Here is a 20,461-nt window from a genome sequence, read left to right as displayed (position 1 = left end):
TATCCTATATAACTAGGGCGTCACCCTCTAGGGTTTCCAACAGTTCTCACTCACTACTTTCTCTGAAGCAAGCAAATCGGTGAATGATTCAGTTCATCAATGGCGAATCATTCTACTGTATCAAATCTCTTCATCTTGCTCTTGAACTTGAGCTCATTGCTCACTGCTTTTGCTTGCCCATATTGCCCTTACCCTTCTCCAAAATACCACCCTCCTAAAGTAGTCAGGAAGCCTCCTGTTCATCGTCCTCCTCCTCATGGTGGTAGCCCTAATAATAAGCCTTGTCCACCACCGTCTTCTTCCCCTAAACCTCCTCATCACGGCAAGCCGCCCGTCGTTAAACCGCCGTACGGTCCAAAACCACCGCATCATCAGGTCCCAAAACCTCCCATCATCATTACGTTCCAAAACCTCCTCATCATTCTTCGCCGCCGTATGTACCAAGACCACCGGTTGTGAAGCCGCCATATGTCCCAAAACCACCTGTTTACCCACCTTACGTCCCAAAGCCACCGGTTGTGAAGCCACCAAATGTCCCAAAACCACCTGTTTACCCACCTTACGTCCCAAAGCCACCGGTTGTGACCCACCAAATGTCCCAAAACCACCTGTTTCCCCACCTTACGTCCCAAAGCCACCGGTTGTGAAGCCACCAAATGTCCCAAAACCACCTGTTTCCCCACCTTACGTCCCAAAGCCACCGGTTGTGAACCCACCAAATGTCCCAAAACCACCTGTTTCCCCACCTTATGTCCCAAAGCCACCGGTTGTGAACCCACCAAATGTCCCAAAACCACCTGTTTCCCCACCTTATGTCCCAAAGCCACCGGTTGTGAACCCACCAAATGTCCCAAAACCACCTGCTTCCCCACCTTATGTTCCAAAGCCACCATACGTACCTCACCCACCAGTTGTGAAGCCGCCTTCGCCGCCACCATATGTGCCTAACCCGCCGGTTGTGACGCCACCTGTGAAACCACCACCGTATGTACCTCCGATCGTGACACCACCTACACCACCGGTAGTAATAAATCCCCCACCTATAGTTACACCTCCATCTCCGCCATCTCAAACACCATGTCCACCACCACCACCATCATACGTGCCGCCATCACCGCCAGCGCAACCCACTTGCCCTATCGACAGTTTGAAGCTAGGGGCGTGCGTGGATGTGCTTGGAGGTTTGATCCACATCGGAATCGGAGAGAACGCTAAGCAAGCATGTTGCCCTGTGCTTGGAGGGCTTCTGGACTTAGACGCCGCCGTGTGCCTCTGCACCACCATTAGGTTGAAGCTGCTTAATATCAATATCGTCCTTCCCATCGCTCTTCAGATCCTCATTGATTGTGGCAAGGTTCCTCCACAAGGGTTTCAGTGTTTGCCCAACTAGTTAAAAATGTATGTATAATACATATATTAATACCCATCTCATCATATCTATATTTTGTTTTAATTTATTTCCTTTTCTCCCGTTATCAAACTTAAACTTGAGTTATATATAAAGTTATAAGCAAGTAATATATAGTTGGTTTGGCTTTGTTTTGCAGGGATTGGATCGCTTTCACATCAAATAATCGATCGATTTGTCTGAGAGATAGTTGGTGATTGAAGAAACGGACTAGTGTTTTTATTTTTGGTTATTTAAGACGTACATCAAATCGATGTGCAGGAGAAAAAAAGTGTACTTCGTATGAATGAAACATTTGCTTGCGTTTGTCGTAGAATGTTATTTTACTACTGCTCATAAAAAATCCCGGTTCAATGAATTGTGAGAATCATATAAAGATTCTTTTTATATAAAGATGTTTGTCTTTTAGCTTCTCTTGGGGTGTGCGTGGGATTCGGTCAGTGTAAAGTTAAAGTAGTAAACCCGTGAGCGCTTTGGAATTTGGAAATTGCATGAGAACGTGAAATTCACTTTTTCTTTTTTAAATTTCTAATTCTGATATAAATTAAGACCTCAAATCTCAACATATGATCGTCCTGTCTAGTTGGCCAGGAATAATTTTCAAATAAGCTAATCATTTAAAAAGCTAAAAGTCAGTCGCAAAATTATCACTAAATCTATTTTTTAAAATTATCAATTCGAAAAAAAAAATTAGTTTTATATGACAATTTTCAAAAATAATTGTCATGACTTGGGTCGTTCACGAAAAAAAAATATATTTTTCAGTGACCTAGAAATCAATCAAGTTTATTATAAAATAACCTAGAAATATCAATAATCAATGATACTACTGGTCTAATATACAAAAACAAATTTACATGTTATAATTTATTAATATATTCATCAATTTGATGATCAGATTAATAGTTAGCTCCACTATATGATACGCATTCTGGATCTGGAAGAAAGAAAAGTTAACCATGTGTCGTTGCCTCCTTGGTGCATTTTTCTTGCCAACAAATTGAAATGGGCGTTTCCCAATAACTACTATTTCTACAATTCCTAGAACTAGAAGGTACATACAATGTGCACAATGCGAGTATTACGTGTTAGATATTATATAATTGATGCATTTGCACGTAACTAGCTCTAGGAATGTGCACCAAATAAAAACTAAGCAGAGATTTGTGATTGGAATCAATCATATTGATATTAATACAAGTTGGCATAGATGGCCTCCCCAAAAAAAAAAATCAGTATTTATAAAATTTTCGAAAGCTAATTATAATTCATATTCATATATCAATTTTTGTACCAAAGACGTTATTGATAGTTTTTATAGAAAATAATAAAGAGTCTTTTACTATGTAATATGAAAAATAATAGTTTTATGATTTAATTCTTAAAAATATTTATTTATGAATTCATTCTTCTACGTATGAAAGAATATAGGGCTTTTTTAGTTCATTATTTTTAATTAAAAAATATTTTTGGAAAAAACACTCATGAAAAAATTTAACATGTTCGAGTTTTTCTAAATAAAAATATAATTTTTTATTTTTTTTAAAAAATAATTAGTATATGCGAATCAATATTGACGAAAATAAGGAATATATATGGAGATATTATAAAATCTGAAAATTAGTAAACAAGAAATCATTTTTATGATCATAAATAAATGTGAAATGATTTTTAGAATAAATTAATTTTCATAAAATTTCTAAAAAATGAAAAATCATGATTTTTAAGCTAAAAGAACAACCCCATCCTTTGTATTTGTCCGTCTTCTCAGGCGAAAAACGCGTCTTTGCACTTTACTTTAGAAATCATCTATCCATTTTTTGTATGCGCTTTTCCAAATAGTTTGGGCCAACGAAGTTGATTAATGACCCAACCAATCGTAACATGGGCGGTTTGTACCCGAAAAGATAGTGCCTGGCCCAATTTGTTAACCCAACCGATCTTTCTTGGCGAAGAAGAAGCAGCACCTTTTTTGTTCTCGGAGCCATTATTGTCTTCTCCAGTGCGAAGCCAGCTGCGGAGTTTCTTGATTTACCGAGAAGAATATCAGGTAAGATCGTCTTCTTGGCTTACATTTTCTTTGTTTTCCTGGGTTTTCATCTTTTTCTTTCTGTTGATAACGTTGATTGTATAGTTTGCTTCTAAAGACAAATGTGCGAGGATAATTTTCTGTTTCTATTTACTGTTGAAAGCTTTCTGGATGCTGCTTGCTTTTCTATTTTAATTAGGGTCGGTTTGAGAGTAAGGCAATCCCTGTTATCGATCTGATTAATAGAGTATGAAGGGACGCACTTAACGTTTAGTGCAACCGCAGTCGACTATTTTTTCTAATGAAAATTTGGGCATTTTATCTTTGAGGCCCGTTTAGTGGGGAAGTAGCCAAGCACTAGAATTTTAGTGCTTGAGTTATGTGTGTTTTGGTGCAATTGAGTAATCACTTTATGAAACCTAGGCCTTCTTGTTTGGAGAATCTTCTACGGGATTTCATTCTCCTGGTATGTCGAGAGTTTTGTGTTTTCTTTTCCTTTGTGTTAACCTTATTATACATACAAAAGTTCAATTAAAATTGAGTTCATTCTTATCTGGGACTTCTAGGGTTGAAGTCTTAGTTCTGTTGCAGGGCTTAGATTTTGAGGGCTCTGTATCCTATGTTCCTCACAGCCAATAATTCGACTGATAAATTTTAGAAAGTCAGTCGCAAAGCTATTTTTTCTTCAGTATTCTCTTTCAGTCTTTTGTTTCTTTCGGTTATTTTACTAAAGCTTTCAGTCCACAACATCAAACCATTCCATTAGTGCATGCCGAGTGGCAGCCATGAGATTGTGATTTCTCCAGCTTCTCATATCAACTGATTAGATCTCTGAACCAGCCTTTGTACTGTTGTTTATTGAAGGAATTTAGATTATTTAGGAGTTACTTCTGTGTTCAGGGCTGCCAGTGTGTTGAAAAATGGTGCTTTGGAGTTATATTGGGCGGGTGATATAGCTGTTGATAGTTAGCTTAATGTCTAACATTTTTTTTTTTTTCAATTTGTGGGGGTGAAAATGGGGAGGTATTTCTCTTTCTTCCTTTTTCTTTTTAAATCTAAATTTAAAGCTAAGCTTTGAATATAACACCTTGGTTGTTGAGTGTTAGTTATTCCATGGCATGGTCCTGTGTTAAAAGCATCTTGGATTTGGTGGCTCATGGATTGGATTTATGGAAGGAGATGGGTGTTCTGTAGGATAAATTTCTATAAAACACAAGCTTCAATTATTTCTACGTGGGAGCTAGGTAACACCTTTGCGGAGTGATGTGTCCTCTACTTATTATGCCAAGGACAGTCCCTTTTTCATTATTTAAAAAAAAAATCCTTTTTCCATATTGGTGCATTGGGAAATGTTGAGAATTTGAACTTGGGATCTCTGCAAATTTATACTCACCTAGCCACTTAATTCAAGCTCTAGCAATAAAAGACATGCCTGCTTATTTATATCAGATTTTGACAAACTACTGTTAAATCCTATCTTTTTCCAAGAAGCATCTCCTACTTCTGAGTCGCTAGTAGCAAAAAGAAGGCCATTAAGCTTGTGGTTTGAGCCTTTGAGGATGCGAAATTTCTTTCTCTAAGCTAGATATATGAGCGAGAAAATGGCTAGATGTGTCGAACTTTATTATTGAGTCCCTTGGACTCTTGTGTAAAGTGAGGAGCCTCTTTTCAATGGGTGGGAAAATGGCTAAATGGGTCGAACTTTAAGTGCTAGTTTCACTCTATGAAAATTGGTGGCAAGTGGCAGCCATCCAAACTTTAGATCCACCCCATTGTACATGGATCATTAACAGTATTAACTCCTAACCAAGGTAAGTAAGATATTCCTGCTTCCCTTTTTTATTGGTTTATCTTGCCTTATTTATTCTTGAATTGTTCAAACCCAGATTTTGAGGCCCATGACATTACTTGGAAAAAAAAAAGTGGAAAGAAAAATCTGATGGAAATGACTGAAGCTTTGGCTATCGTAAGATCTAATGCTTTCATGGTTCTGAAACAAGGAAAATTTGACATCAAAATTATGTGTAACATAAAATATATCCTGGTGTATATTTATAGTAGCGAAGTCTACTGCAGCGGTCATTGATGCTCACCTAGTAATTATTAGAATTGGTACTGATGTTTTACCCGAAGGGGTGGGGGACTTCCAATATGTATAGACTTGTTTCTTCTTTTTTTTTCATACTGTGTTTTACTTGTTATATTTTGTTAATTTAGTTTATGGTCCCCCCCCCCCCCAAGGGGGGAACCGATGGTATGTCATGAAGAGATCACAATATCTAATGTTAAAGCAGTTTGTTTTACTGATCAATATTTTTAATTTTTAATTTTTGATTTTCAATCCCTATTTTCCTTCCTTTTAGATTTGAATTAATAGTGAGAGATCAATATGTCTCGAAGATATGATAGCCGTACAACAATCTTCTCTCCTGAAGGCCGTCTTTACCAAGTTGAGTATGCAATGGAGGCTATTGGAAATGCAGGTACTGCTATAGGGATCTTATCTAAAGATGGGGTTGTCTTGGTTGGGGAGAAAAAGGTAACATCGAAGCTTCTGCAAACCTCAACATCAACAGAGAAGATGTATAAGATTGATGACCATGTTGCCTGTGCTGTGGCTGGTATAATGTCTGATGCCAACATCTTGATCAACACTGCTAGGGTCCAAGCACAACGCTACACTTATGCTTACCAAGAGCCCATGCCAGTTGAACAGTTGGTTCAATCTCTATGCGATACTAAGCAAGGTTACACGCAATTTGGTGGTCTCAGGCCATTTGGAGTCTCATTCCTATTTGCTGGCTGGGACAAAAATTATGGCTTTCAACTTTACATGAGTGACCCTAGTGGAAATTATGGTGGTTGGAAGGCTGCAGCTATTGGTGCAAATAACCAGGCAGCACAATCAATACTCAAGCAAGATTACAAGGATGATATCTCAAGGGAGGATGCTGTGCAGCTTGCACTCAAAGTTCTTAGTAAAACTATGGACAGCACAAGTTTGACCTCTGAGAAACTTGAACTTGCTGAGGTTTTCCTGTCACCTTCTGGGAAAGTGAAGTACCAAGTTTGCTCGCCTGAGACGCTGACTAAGCTGTTGGTGAAGCATGGGGTCACGCAGCCACCTACAGACACTGCCTAGGTAGTTGGCAGTTCCATAGTTAGCACAGTTTAAATTACTCTCATTAGCCTGGACTTCGGATTACCTATGCCTTTCTGCCTAGTTGACTGGAGAGGATCTGTAAGGGAGAGATTGGAAGGACAGTTGAGCTCATTAGGTCTTTCTCTCCCAGATGGGCCTCACCTCACCTTCTTTATCTCTCTTATTCGGTCCTCCTCTGTCGTAAAGGTCGAAAACACTTTCTGTAATGCGCTTTCGGAAGGTCAAATGCTACTATTCCAAATATGTTTCAGAACTGTAAACTTGTAATTTGTTGGTGATGCTGATGCTGATGCTTTTGGATTTAATGTTTCTCAGAAACTTTTTCGACGCATTTAATCTACTTCATTTGGGTTTACTCATTTATTTGGGTGAGTTCTTAGGATTCAAATGCTCCCATAAGGAAACCTATGGTCCTGTTTGATACAAAGTATTGAGAATTATAGGTAAGGATTAGGATTAGGATTGAAAAAAACCTATTAAAAGAGTATTTAATCTGAGGAATTGTTTGTTATTTGGTATTCTCTAATCCCATTTACTTGGGTTTATTCAATCCTAAGTAGCAAGTAATCATTCATATTAAATACTTTTTTAATAGGTTTTCTCAATCTTAATTCTAATTCTTACTTCTCATTTTTAATGCTTTATATCAAATGGGACCTATGTGTCTTGAAGCTTTTTTTGCTGACAAAATTCTTTTTTTCATTAACATATAGTGTCTATTGTATTTTTTAATTATAACTTAATAAACTTCTTAATTGTTTTTAAAATGCAAATATTAGAAATTATTTTCAAATGGAATAGCAGATCCAAAGGATGTGGGTGTGAGACGACCAACTCTGTTTTTTCGGCAAGCCCAACACTCCAATCCTTTTTATCCAAAGAGGTAACTCATATTGTGGTAGGTAGTTAATAAAAAGTTTTATACTCCTCCGATCCTCAATATAAGACTTATTTAACTAATTTGATTAGATTAAAAAAGTTAACCAAGTTAATTAATTATAGGAAATGTGACACGTTTTTCTTAAAATACCATAATTATCTTTCTTAATACCCCTCTTCTTTTTCTACTTGATTATGGTTGAGGGAGTATCTATAGGGGTAATTTAGAGAAAATTGATAAATATGAGAAATGGTCTTATATTTAGGACTAAAATCAATTAATAATTGGGTCCTATCTTAAGAACCAGAGGAGTACCATATATAGATGCTTTTATATCATGTACAGATTTTTTTTTTAATCTTTTAACGTTGAAGGATTGTATTTCTTTTGGGTCACACTGAAAGTAATGTCAAAATCCATGTACAGCCCATTGATGCTAAAACAGGACCAATGGGTCATTGATCCTTTCCCATTCTACCCCAGCTCTTAATAACAAAGCCATAAAAGAATTGTTTATTTATTTATCAAGGTAATGATACTACTTTTATCCAGTGCTAAAAAAATATAACAGAGAAGACATTGATGATAGGTCTTGGTCAATGGAAAAGAATCTTGGTCAAGAAATAGAAAAGCTTAGCAGCGTGCATAGGGATCTAAAAGCAGAGTGAGTGTCTAGGAAATGGTGAAGGTTAGATTATAAAAGTGTGGAAGAGTGTAATAATGTAGAGCATGTTAATTGTTGTCAGATAAATGGCCATCCTGAGGTTTTGGCGTATTGCTGTGATGCGGCTCATATGGCCTAAGAGTAAAGTGGAAGCATAATTCAGATTGTGTGTCTGCTTCCAACAAAACAAAGCATAATGTGGAGTATTGGATTGGGGCCATGTGAGATGGTATCTATAAGCTTCGCCCAATAGCCTCCAATGTGAGATCATGAAATGCCCACTCTGTTTTGCATTGGGAACCACCCAATCCCCATCTATGACTTCTATTAACAATACAGCACAGAGATCCCTCCCAATTCATAGGCTTCCAAAATTTGGTTTATATTCCTAATGATCTTGTAATCTAGTAATATAAAAACTCTTTTATAAATAGGAGGTCGTGAGTAGTATCCTACTTATAATTTCAGACAGTTAGTACATGTCTTTTTATTGAAAAAAATGGTTCATATTACATTCCATATAAATACAAAGTCTACCATAATTGTGTTTATGGAATCATTTGCCCATCTTATTAAATGGTGGGTTTGTGAGTTAGGTGGGTAGACAAAATGTTAGATGCTCTCAAAGTTTTAACATTTTTCATACCATATTCTATCTGCCTTATAGGTTGATAGGTTTGAGAAGGAGCTGACGTTCATAAATGCTGCAAGTTGGTTTGGTGATTGAAGTGTCATGTGTTTTAAGGACCCATCCTCACTTATCAATCCTCCTCACTCCGCATGACTCATCACTCTTCCCGTTGATCAATCAATTCTTTCGTTCTCACTCTCCCACCGACACCTGCCCTAACATAACGGCTAACGCCTCCCTTAAAACCCGCCAACTTTCCAATAATGAATTATGAAAATCTTGTCCACAGTAAAAAAAATTTTCCCAAACCAAAAAGAGTTAAGTTTAATAAAAAAAACTAGCTTCTCATAATACGACGAATTAAGATTCTAATCTCTATTAAGATGTGTTTAGCATTCAATAGAGCCTTAACTAAGATTATCTCTAATAAGAAGATACTTATACTTAGTAAAAATAAAATTCACCATAAATAGCTTAAATAAGATGCTATCAATATGGCGGAATTGTACTTCTTTTGTAAGCCATTGTTTATCATTTTCCTTACCTATAAAGTATTATAGTTCTCTCTTTTTACAGCCGGAAAAGCTATACGGAATATTCATTTTTCACTGTGTTTGATGAAATTGCTTTTATGATGTCTCTTTTTCAAGGTGATAGATGCCTGTCAGCTTCTCATGAAACGGAAACCAACATATACTTGCTAACAAATCCGTGGACCAATTAGCTAAAGTGTGTTTAATTGTTCATCTTTTTTCTCAAATTGAAACCAAAAGCTCTTGAAAGAAATGAGATAGAAATCCAATCAGCTAAAATGAGTTTAGTTGTCCATCTTTTTTCTCAAAATTGAAACCAAAAGCTCTTAAAAGAAATGAGATAGAAATCCCTCACTCAACCTTAAGAAACGCAAGCAACAAAAGTACTTCCATGTCGTTTTGCAGTCTTCAACCCTGTACTTTGTATTTTCCCTTCTTTCAACTGTCAACCCTCTCTCTTTTTATAGCTTCTCTGACCTCTCCTTATTCTGCAACCACCATCCACATGCTCACATCACATTTCTGATTTCCCTGTCAAATTCTCAAACACTTTTCACCCGCACTTTCCCACTCTGCATTTTCTCTGTTTCATGCTGGTTTTTCTTCTTCTGTAAATGGCTGCCCAACGTCTCTGTTTTTGCTTCTGCTTTTTTCTACCTCTCTTGGTCCTTCTTCCTTCTTCATCACTTCAGCTATCTCCAAAGCTCAATTTCTCAGATCTCAAAGCTCTTATCGCCATCAAGAACTCTCTCACTCCCATTTATAACACCAGACATTCCTTCTTCTCCACCTGGGACTACACCTCACCGGACCCCTGTTCTTCCTTCTCCGGCGTCACTTGCTCTCTCTTACAACCTGCTTCCCTCCGGGTGACCATTCTCTCACTCGGAGACTCACCGGGGCTCGCCGGCTCTCTCCCGGCCGCCATCTCTGGGCTCACCGAGCTCACTCAACTCATCCTCTCCCCCGGCATTGTCACCGGCTCAATCCCCCCCGAGATCGGGAAACTCACGAAACTTCGAGTCATTTCCTTGCCCAGTAATCGCTTCACCGGCAGAATACCCGCCACATTCTCCTCCTTGAACAGCCTCCACACGCTTGACCTGAGTCATAACCAACTCACCGGGTCAGTCCCGCCGGGTCTTACCAAGTTACCAGAGCTCAAAGTCCTCATATTAGCCTTCAACTCCGTCTCCGGTGAGTTGCCGTCAATATCCTCTCAACTCCTGCATCTGGATTTGAAGAACAACTTCCTCGCCGGACAGTTGCCGCCGTCGCTGCCGTCGCTGCCGTCATCCCTCCGTTATCTTTCGCTGTCAAATAATCGCATGTGGGGTCCACTCAGTGGCTTGGCACCACTCACTGAGTTAACGTTCCTTGACTTGGGCATGAATCAGTTTAGTGGGCCCGTACCGGACCCACTGTTCTTCATCCCCACACTCTCTTCACTCTTCTTGCAACGGAACAATCTATCAGGTGGGATCCCACCAACGGCTCAGGGAACGTTAATCTCGACGTCGCCATCGTACGGCCAGGGATCAATCGTTGACTTGAGCCACAATTTTTTGACCGGAGAGTTATCGACCGTTCTAAATGGGGTTGAGAGTCTGTTCTTGAATAATAACCGTCTGACGGGGACGGTGCCTGAGGAGTATTTTAGAAGCGTGAGCAGTGGTAGCACGAAAACATTATACCTTCAACATAACTACTTCACTGGGTTTCCACGCGTTAATGGGTTGCCTGATACGGCGTCATTGTGCTTGTCTTATAATTGTATGGTGCCACCGTTGTGGGGGGTGATGACGTGTCCGGCGAGCAGCGGTGGCCCCATGTCGAGGCCGACGGCTCAATGTTCAATGTTCAAAAACGGCAGCTCGAAAGGCTAAGACAGAGTTTGGTTTGCCGTTCACAAGCTTGAGTTGGTGGTTTATACTTTTAAAATTGTATCATCGAAAGAAATACATTAATTGATACTCGTACTAAATTTTTTTAATTAAATTACTGATACGTGTTTTACTTTTACATTTATATATATTTGTGTATAATTGCAAAATAGTGCTGCTTTTATACGCCAGCTCATGTTTCAATGAAAGTTATCAAATTTTATCTGCGTCAACTATTGCTTTCTCAAAATATGTGCCTCATAGCAAAAAAAAAAAAAAGTATTATAACTTTTGATTTGAATTATTCCATTTATATCCGAGTGGCTCAATTGAGTTACAACTTATATGTGTAATACAAAAAGCTAAAAATTAATTTGGATGCAACACTTGATTCCTTTGAGTTTTTTTTTGGGATACGATATAAATTTGTTCAAAAAGTTTTCACTCAAGAGTTTTAAGTATTTGAAAGTTTTTTAAGTTCAATATCACACCGAAAGTTTTAAAATCATAGTAATATTATTATGGTTATTATCTAAGTTAAGTTTAACTTTTAGTCAACCAATAAATTGAGTTGACAGATCCACATGTTAGTCACTTTGCTTTTTTAGATAAATGTGTAAATTTGTCCTAAATGTTTTTACTAAGGAGTGTTAGATATATGAATTTTATTCATTTAATGTCACTGTAGAAATTTTCAAATTATAATAATGTTGCTTGACCATTATCTAAATTAAATTTGATCATTACTGCCAAATATATTGAACTAGTAAGTGTATCCAAGAAAATCATTACTTCAATACTTATCAAGAATTTTGATGAGTTTTCTTTCTCTATCTTTAGTGTGTTTTCCACTCTACTTTTTTCACTTATAAAAAGCATCAAATTGTAGGGAGTCGCTTTGCTACAAGTCTTGGCCATTTCTTTGTGACAATCAATGAGTGAATTTCATCACCCACTGTGACGGAATAAAATTGGTTCTACTCTCACACATTGCGATAGGGACCTGGTGAGAATAGAGTGTCTGAAGGGAGGAGGATTTGGAGGACTCAGGGAGATGGAGCAGGAAAGTTCATCTAGAGGGAGAGGAATTCTTAGGGGAGGTTTTACTGAAGTCGCGAGTCGATGATTGGATGGAGAATGGTGCTACTCAATTTCCCCTAAATAGTATAGAGAGTCACTAATGAAGAATGTGAATTTGAAGGTTTGTTAGTAGGAGTGGTCTAGAGTCATCGATGATGAGGAGGCAGATGGCTATGGTGATGGTACTATTTTGAAAAGGTTCTTAATCCCAATAAAGGGATTCAAGTGGATATAAGCGACCCACTATGCTTGAAATTCTTCATTGATGAAAGGGAAAAAGAGAGATTACTGAGACCATTCAAAAATACACTAATTGTGAAGTTAATGGGGAGGAGGCCGAGCTATAGTTTTATGGCCCAAAAATTGAAACAGGTTTGGGCTAGAAAGGGAGAGGTTGAGGTCTTCGATTTAGAGAATGATTTCTACTTGGTAACTTTCCAATTGGTTGAAGATTACATGAAAGCACTCACGGGTGGCCCTTGGGTGCTTATGGATGCTTATTTGAACGTAGCTAGGTGGTGCCCTAAATTTGACCCAAAGAATGAGAAGATAGAATCAATCATAGCATGGGTAAGATTCCCTGACCTTCCTACACATCTCTTTGATAAAAAATTTCTGCTAAATTTAGGTAATGCTATTAGGAAGCCATAAGACTTGATATCCACACTACTCAGAGGGCTAGGGGAAAGTTTGCTAGAATGTGTGTGGAACTGAATCTAACTGAACCATTAGTACCTGAATTTACTGCTGATGAGCAAGTATTATCTATGGTCTATGAAAGTATTAATTTGCTATGCACTAAGTGTGGTTTATATGGTCATTTAAAGGACCAATGTGAGAAATTTCATGAGATGAAAAGTAATAAGGGGGATGAAGGTATAGAGTTGGTTAGAGAAGATGTTGGAAAAGAAACAAGTTCTACTGAGCTGTGGAAGATAGTGCACGGAACCAGAAGGCAAAAGAAAGTGATGCCTGAAGCTGAAAACCAACAAAAATCCTCTAGGTTTATGGTCTCAGGGGAGACAGAAGTGGAGGATAATAATGATGTGAATAAGAAGGATGATCATAGAAAAGTTTATGTGAATAAGGAGGATGATCATAGAGAAGTTTTAGGTGAGGTTATTAATGGCCAGCAGAGTGTTGATCCTAAGAAACAGTTTAAAAAGAAGAAAGATAAAGAAGTAGAGAAGGGGAGTAGTTTGAAATTTGAGATAATTGAAACTGGGCAGGTGAAGGAGTTAAAGTTGAAATTTAGTGAACAAAAAAAGAAGGCGGTGGAAAAAAAATTGTTAAAGGGAGCGTATCCTTCAAGGGTGCTACTGAGGAAGTTCCTGATTCAATCCTAAGTAGATTAGGGGGATAGGAGGTGGTGTTGTTGGAAAAGGAGAATATTGTGCTTTGAAAATGGTGGAAATGAGGAAGGAAAATATTAACCCAGGAGAACTAGTTACCAAAAATATCAATGAAGACCCTATTGAGTGCTCTGAGATGAATATGGATGTTAGAGTGATTACTCCAAAGCTAGATGTTGATTGATTTGCTGTTCTATAGCTGCTATTTGGCTTTCTTTAAATCTTTTAGCATGTTATTATGAAAGTGCTTATTTGGAATATCAGAGGAGTAGCTAGCAAAGGGTTTGCTATTGCTTTATAGAGTCTGAGACAAAGATACAAAATAGATGTGGTTGTGATTTTGGAGCCCAGAATCAGTGGAAGAGTGGTTGACAGAACTATTAGAGGTTGGGGCTTTCGTAATGTGCAAAAAGTTGAATCGGATGGCTACTCGGGTGGCATTTGGCTTATGTGGCTAGATAATACTTTAAAAGATGAAGTAGTAATCAAAGATACTCAATTTTTACATTGTAAATTGTATTCATGTAATGGGTCTTGGTTTTTCACAACTGTTTATGGAAATCCTCATGAAAATAGAAGATTGCAACTATGGGAAAACTAAATAATGTTGCAGAAGTGATGGTTGACCCTTGGTTAATTTTTGAGGATTTTAATGAAATAAAGTCCTCTCTAGAACGTAAGGGTGGCAGAAGAATTAATGAAAGGAAATATAGCAGATTTAATGAGTGGATACAAAGAAATAGTTTGATTGATGTAGAATAAAAAAAGTCTTTATTCACTTGGAGAGGGCCAAAATGGGAAGGGTTTGATAGGGTCTATAAAAGGTTGGATCATTGTCTAATTAACCAACAGTGGTAGAGGACATTAAGTGATGCTAAGTTCAAAGTTGGTGAGCGAATTTGCTCTGACCATCACCCCTTGATTATTGACCTGAATCCTTATTTCTATACTTATGGTCAAAGAGTATTCAGATTTTTAGCTACTTGGTAGATACATGATAGTTTTAAACCAATGTTAAAGGATAGTTGGAGAAGACCAAAGGAGGCTCACATGAGGCTAGGTTTGGTGGAGAATGATATAGAAGTTTGGAACAAGGAGGTTTTTGGCAGAATTGAGTATAAGAAAAAAAGAATATTGAATCAATTGTGTGGCATACAGAAGAGTGTTGATAGAAATGAGGATAGATATCTTATTCAACTTGAGAAAAAAAAATTAGAGGCTAAATAATTAAAACTATGAAGCAAGAAGAGTTATTTTAAAAGTCACATGAAAAATAGATTGAACATGGTGACCGCAATACTAGGAATTATCACACAAAAACTCTGATTTGTAGAGGGAGAAATAGAGTTAAAATGTTGAAAAATAATGAGGGTGTATGGATTGATGATGAGAAGGAAACTGTGCAGTTGTTCCGAGACTTTTATGGTAACCCGTTCAAAGAACATAGAGAAGACAAGGGCTAATTTGTCACATAGCAACAATAGGAAGAACTAAATGATGCAGATAGATGCAGATTAAATAATCCTCTTTATGTAGAGGAAATCAAGGAAGCTTTATTTCAAATGGGAAGCTTTATGGCACTGAGGGAAGATGGTTTCCCTGATTGTTTTATCAGTAAAATTGAGACATTGTAGGAGATGCTATCATTTCATTAGTAAAAGACTTTTGGTACAACCCTGCGAGGCTAAAGGAGATTAATAAAACACTGTTAGTGCTAATCCCAAAGATTGAGCACCCGAAATTAGTAAGTCAATTTAGACCAATTTCACTTTGCAATGTCCTCTATAAAGGGATAACTAAAGTGATTGTGAATAGACTAAAGCCTCTTATCAATAAGCTGATTTCTCCTTATCAAGTTAGCTTTATTCCTAAACATAGTATACAAGATAATATTATGATTACTAAAGAGTGGTTCATACTATGAGTAAATTGAAAGTTATGAAAAGTTAAATTGAAAGTTATGAAAAGTTACATGGCAATAAAAATTAACCAAGAAAAGGCGTATGGTCATATGTCTTGGAATTTTATGAAAAATGTTCTTAAGGAAATTGGAGTGAATGACCATTTGTGCATATTGATTATGAAATGTATAAGCACCTCCAAATTAGCTATTATGTGGAATGGAACTAAGAATGATGAGTTCACTCCCTCTAGAGGTTTAAGATAAGGAGATCCTCTATCACCTTATCCTTTTGTCTTAGGGAATAGAACAATTGACCTGTATGATGATGGATAGGGTTAATTGTAAAGTTTGGCAGCCTTTGAAGTTAGAGAAAAGAGGTGTTGAGATTTCTCATTTGATTTTTGCGGATGACTGCTTGTTATTTTGTGAGGCTTCCATTAATCAAGTGGTTAATGTGATGGAGGCTTTAGAAGAGTTTGGCATGCTATCTGGACAAAAAATAAATGCTAAAAAAATGAGTATTTATTTCTCCAAAAACACTGATAGAGTTGTACATAATACTATTTGTAGTATGATAGGTTTTGGAAGAATGGAAGACTTTAGAAGATACTTGAGTGCTTATATTACCCAAGGAAGAAGTTAGAAAAGTAAGTTTCGGTTTCTAATTGATAAAATGTAGAGCAAGTTAAATGCTTGGAAAAAAAACAAACACTATCTTGGCAGGATTACTCTTGTGAAGTCAATCACAAGCCAAATGGCAATCCATCACATGCAGCATTCATATATTCTTGTGGGTGTAAGGAAGTAGCTAGAAAGAATCCAAAGAGATTTTATATGAAAAAGTGAAGAGGGGAAGAGGAAGTTTCATGCCATAAGCTGGAATATGATGTGTTCTTCGAAAGAAATTGGTGGTTATGGGCTAAGAGACATGGGGACTATGAATGATGCTTTGCTTGGTAAGCTTGGTTAGAAGGTAATTGCAAAACCAAGAAATCCATGCTTGATGTTGCTGAAGGGGAAATATGAGAGAGGGAAAATTCTCTATGATGAATAGGTAGTAAAGAATACTGATTCTAAAGTTTGGAAGAACTTAGGAAGGATCTAGTCGAATATTAAATACAATATCTAATGTGAAATTGGGAATGGTAAACGTGTGAAGTTTTGAAAAGATATTTGGACTGATGATAGGAAGTCCTTAATGGATAAATGCTCTATGCCTCTTGATGCTGAAGAAGCTAATACTGTTGTTAGGGAGATGGTGAATTCAAATGGGAATTAGGATCTGGAAAAGATTATGAGTTTTATTCTTAAACATAATTATAGAGACATTTTGCCCATCCCGCCTCTAAAAGAAGAGTTTGGGAGGATGAGTTGAAGTAGGGAGGTGGTAGTAAGGTGGTTTATAACATTGTTGACATGTACAAAATACAAAGAAATGAACAAGGTAATAAAGATACTGTGTGGAATAAAATTTGGCTTTGGAAGGGTCCTAAAAGGATCCAAGTGTTCTTATGGTTGGCAACACATGATAGGTTACTCATTGCTGAAAGAAGAAGCAAGCTATAAATGGTTCTGCTTTTTGCTATAAATGTGATGGAGTTACTAAGGGGCTTATGCATGTGTTAAGAGATTGCTATATTGCAAAGGACAGATGGAAAATGTGGGGTGAGTATGCTTTAAAAATTGATTTCTTTCAACTTAATGGTAAGGATTGGTTTAGATAGTGCTTAAGCAACAAAAACGAAAGGTAGAAGGTGGCACTTAGAGTTATATGTTGGCAGCTATGGAATTGGAGGAATAAATGTATGTTTGAGGAGGGCCTTGTGATGCCAAAGAACCCTTGTCTTATAATAAATAGATATGTTCAAGAAATCCTGGCTTCTAGAGTACAAGAAAGTGTTATGGGGTGTAGTTGAAAAGAAGAAAATATTGCCCAAAAAGCTCCAGATGCGGGATGTTTAAAGTTAAATACTGATGGGGCTGCTAAATCAACTTCAAGAACGGCAAGATGCAATGACCTTGTTCGGGATAACAGTGGAAGATGGAAAGTTGGCTTTACAAGATGCTTGGGAGTTTGCTTAGCCATTATAGCTGAATTATGGGGTATTATTACAGGTTTACAGGTTGCTGCTACCCTTGATTGTTGATGGTTAATTGTAGAGAGTGATTCTTTGGCTGTTAAAAAAATTGTATTATGTCAATTCTGCTTTGTCAAAAAATTGTAAAGAAAGAATTAAGTTCTTTTGATCAGGTTAGGATACAACATGTGTTTAGAGAAGGCAATTGTTGTGCTGATTGTCTTGCTAATATGAGTTTCTAGCAAGGGGATATGGTGAAATTTTATAAGAATCCACCCCAGAAGCTGTCCTTATATTTGTACAGGGATAATGTGGGGATTGCCTACACACTTAAGGTTTTGAGATAATAAGAAGGGCTCTAGCCCCATAAATTTCACCCAAAAAAAAAGCATCAAACTAAGAGCTGGCCGATGATGCTAGGCCTCTTATTCTCGCTCATGTTTTTTTTTTAAGTGAATGAAGTGATCAAACTAACAAATGCGTAGAAGTAGTTATTCTGTTGTGTGAGAACTAGTGTTGGGGGTTCTAAACTATTAATGCAATGTGGATGACTTAGATAATGGCTCGAGTGGCATTATTATAATTTGGCCAATTAATGATCAAGTTTAACTGTGGTTGGAGTGACATTATTATAATTTGGAACCTTCTAGAAACTTAGTGCTCTTGAATGTAAATTTCCTAGACAAATTTGCAATTGAATTCAAATTAAAAAAAATCACATAGATAACACGTGGACTTTCTAACTCATCATAATTGGTTTATTAATGGTATCCTAAATAACAGTTGAGGTAACAATGCAACAATTTTTTTTAGGAAAAATTTTCTAAAGAAATTTTCACCGTAACTATTTTTTTAGATGTAGTAAAAATGTCACTTTTTGACGGCACTTTCTATAATATTAGATGACCAAATAAATGACCTAAATGATAGATTTATATGTATATATAAGCACTACATGTTATGATCTTTCTTAAGATTTTGTGAGGATGACCACTTTTTATTAACATCTTATATGTTCTAAGAGGACCGATCAAATGAATAGAGTGGTAGATCGTATGATAGCGTGTAAAAGCCATAAATTATGATTTTTCTTCTTCAAATTTCTCAATCTAATTCAATGAGTAATTCAATTTTCATTGTTAAAAGAGTAAGCCCAAGGTTCAGAAGATATAAGCTAGATTCATGGCCAAAGAAAATACAAGTTAAATTATCCTAAAATTTGAATTACGTACAAATAATACCTTAACTTTTGAAACTAATTAAATAATAAGCCTCTATGAGCATTCAAATTAGTAGGATATACCCAACTATAACTTACATACTCTCTTAGACTTTATTTTTATGTGTAATAACCCCTCAAACTATGATTAAAAATAAATGAATGAGTTTACGAGGTTTATTGCCAAGTTTTGAAAGCTATGAAGGTTATATGGATATGACCATTGACCCAAAATCGAAGAGAATATATCAATTGATGATCGCATTTATCGACTCCTGACCTATTGATTTAACTCAATTACATTTATGGTTGGCCAAAAAAAAAACTCAATTACATTTATGAATTTCTCTTATAACAAACAAATTCCATCAATTAATACATTTATTTTTAAATTGCATGTAGTATATTTAACTGCATAAAACATGAGATTTCATTGCTTTTTCTTGAGATCCTATAAATATAATAACTACTTATCAATATAATTTAATTACAGTTATGAATTTATTTTAGAGACTACGTAAATTGATGCATTTATTTTTATATTACAAATAGCCGAATTCAATTATGTAAAACAAAAGACTTACTTGTTTTTTTTCTTGAAATTCTATGAAAAAATGATCAATATTTATTAGCTCTATTTAATGTGAAAGTAAAATATAATAATAACAACTGTAAGAGCTAATTAAATAACAAGTCCAGTCGGTCGGTGGCACATCCAACCACTATAAAATGAGGCTTTCTTCCCCAAAATCTCTCAATTTAACTCAAATTCTATATTATGCTCTAGTACTATCACTGTAGTGACCACCATGGCAGGCTCAAAAGAAGGAGAATTGAGGAAGCCTTGCCAAATTTGTGCTGCAAAGAAGGCCATCATGTTGTCCTCTTCTTCTTCTGTTCAAGAACTAAATATTCTTGGGTGTGTGGATCCCAAATGTCTGAACTTCTATGATCCTACAAATGGAGGTCGTAGCAAAGAATATTCTGCAGCAGATGGACTTTCAGAGTCACAGCGTTTCGTACTTGCTCATCTGCAACTTAATGGGACTAAAGAAACAGAGAAGCTGAAGCAACTTTTGTCAATTCCATATGGGAGGATGAATGAGGACCAGCGTTGTTCAACAACGGAAGAACTTGGTAAGTTTCGCCAGGAAATATGCAGACAAATTGAAGAGATTTCAGAGGCACTCATATCTGAAATCAACAATAATGGTCACTGAGGATATTGCAACCTCGTCCAACAACTATGGTTACTAATAAATATCTAAATAAGGCTAATGCTTTCGACCCAATAAAAAGGTTATTAATAATGCTTTAGATGAGTCTTTCTTATGTGCTTGTCCTTATATTCCTTTGTTTGAAATTCAAGTTTATGTTTTATTTTCATGTAATGTCGCCCAATCAATCTTACATATCAAGCAATCATGTAAATATGCAAACCAAGTACTAATGACGTTAAGAAAATGCGATAGATAACTGGAGTCATATAAAATCTTTTGCCATTAATTTGATTATAATTTGACACATTCGATTGGATAATTAAACCCTCGTTTTAAGATTACAAATCATGAAATATATGCAATTTGGGAATTTTTGGGCGAAATTGAAACTGAATCCCATCCTTTCAAACTTAATCGA

General features: G+C 36.5%; 3 protein-coding genes across 3 annotated transcripts; all 3 read left to right on the top strand.

Moving 5' to 3' along the window:
• The first annotated feature begins 78 nt into the window (after positions 1–78).
• Positions 79–1,812, top strand: LOC114734990 (36.4 kDa proline-rich protein-like). Its single transcript, XM_028922642.1, is given in 4 exon segments — positions 79–371; positions 404–605; positions 608–1,398; positions 1,548–1,812. Coding segments are annotated over 3 exon segments (1,257 nt in total). The 5' UTR covers positions 79–99; the 3' UTR covers positions 1,391–1,398; positions 1,548–1,812.
• A 1,551-nt stretch (positions 1,813–3,363) lies between these two features.
• Positions 3,364–6,961, top strand: LOC114734991 (proteasome subunit alpha type-4-like). Its single transcript, XM_028922643.1, has 2 exons — positions 3,364–3,458; positions 5,801–6,961. The coding sequence occupies exon 2, from the start codon at positions 5,827–5,829 to the stop codon at positions 6,577–6,579; it is 753 nt and encodes a 250-aa protein (XP_028778476.1). The 5' UTR covers positions 3,364–3,458; positions 5,801–5,826; the 3' UTR covers positions 6,580–6,961.
• A 2,885-nt stretch (positions 6,962–9,846) lies between these two features.
• On the top strand, positions 9,847–11,424 carry LOC114734992 (receptor-like protein 31). Its single transcript, XM_028922644.1, has one exon. The coding sequence runs from the start codon at positions 9,923–9,925 to the stop codon at positions 11,192–11,194; it is 1,272 nt and encodes a 423-aa protein (XP_028778477.1). The 5' UTR covers positions 9,847–9,922; the 3' UTR covers positions 11,195–11,424.
• Positions 11,425–20,461: the final 9,037 nt, after the last annotated feature.

The sequence above is a fragment of the Neltuma alba genome, unplaced genomic scaffold (genome assembly GCF_004799145.2).
Source record: "Neltuma alba isolate B1F8T4 unplaced genomic scaffold, ASM479914v2 tig00013166_pilon, whole genome shotgun sequence".
NCBI lineage: Eukaryota > Viridiplantae > Streptophyta > Magnoliopsida > Fabales > Fabaceae > Neltuma > Neltuma alba.
The sequence above is the reverse complement of the archived record's forward strand: the minus strand, read 5'-3'. Positions and strand labels throughout refer to the sequence as shown.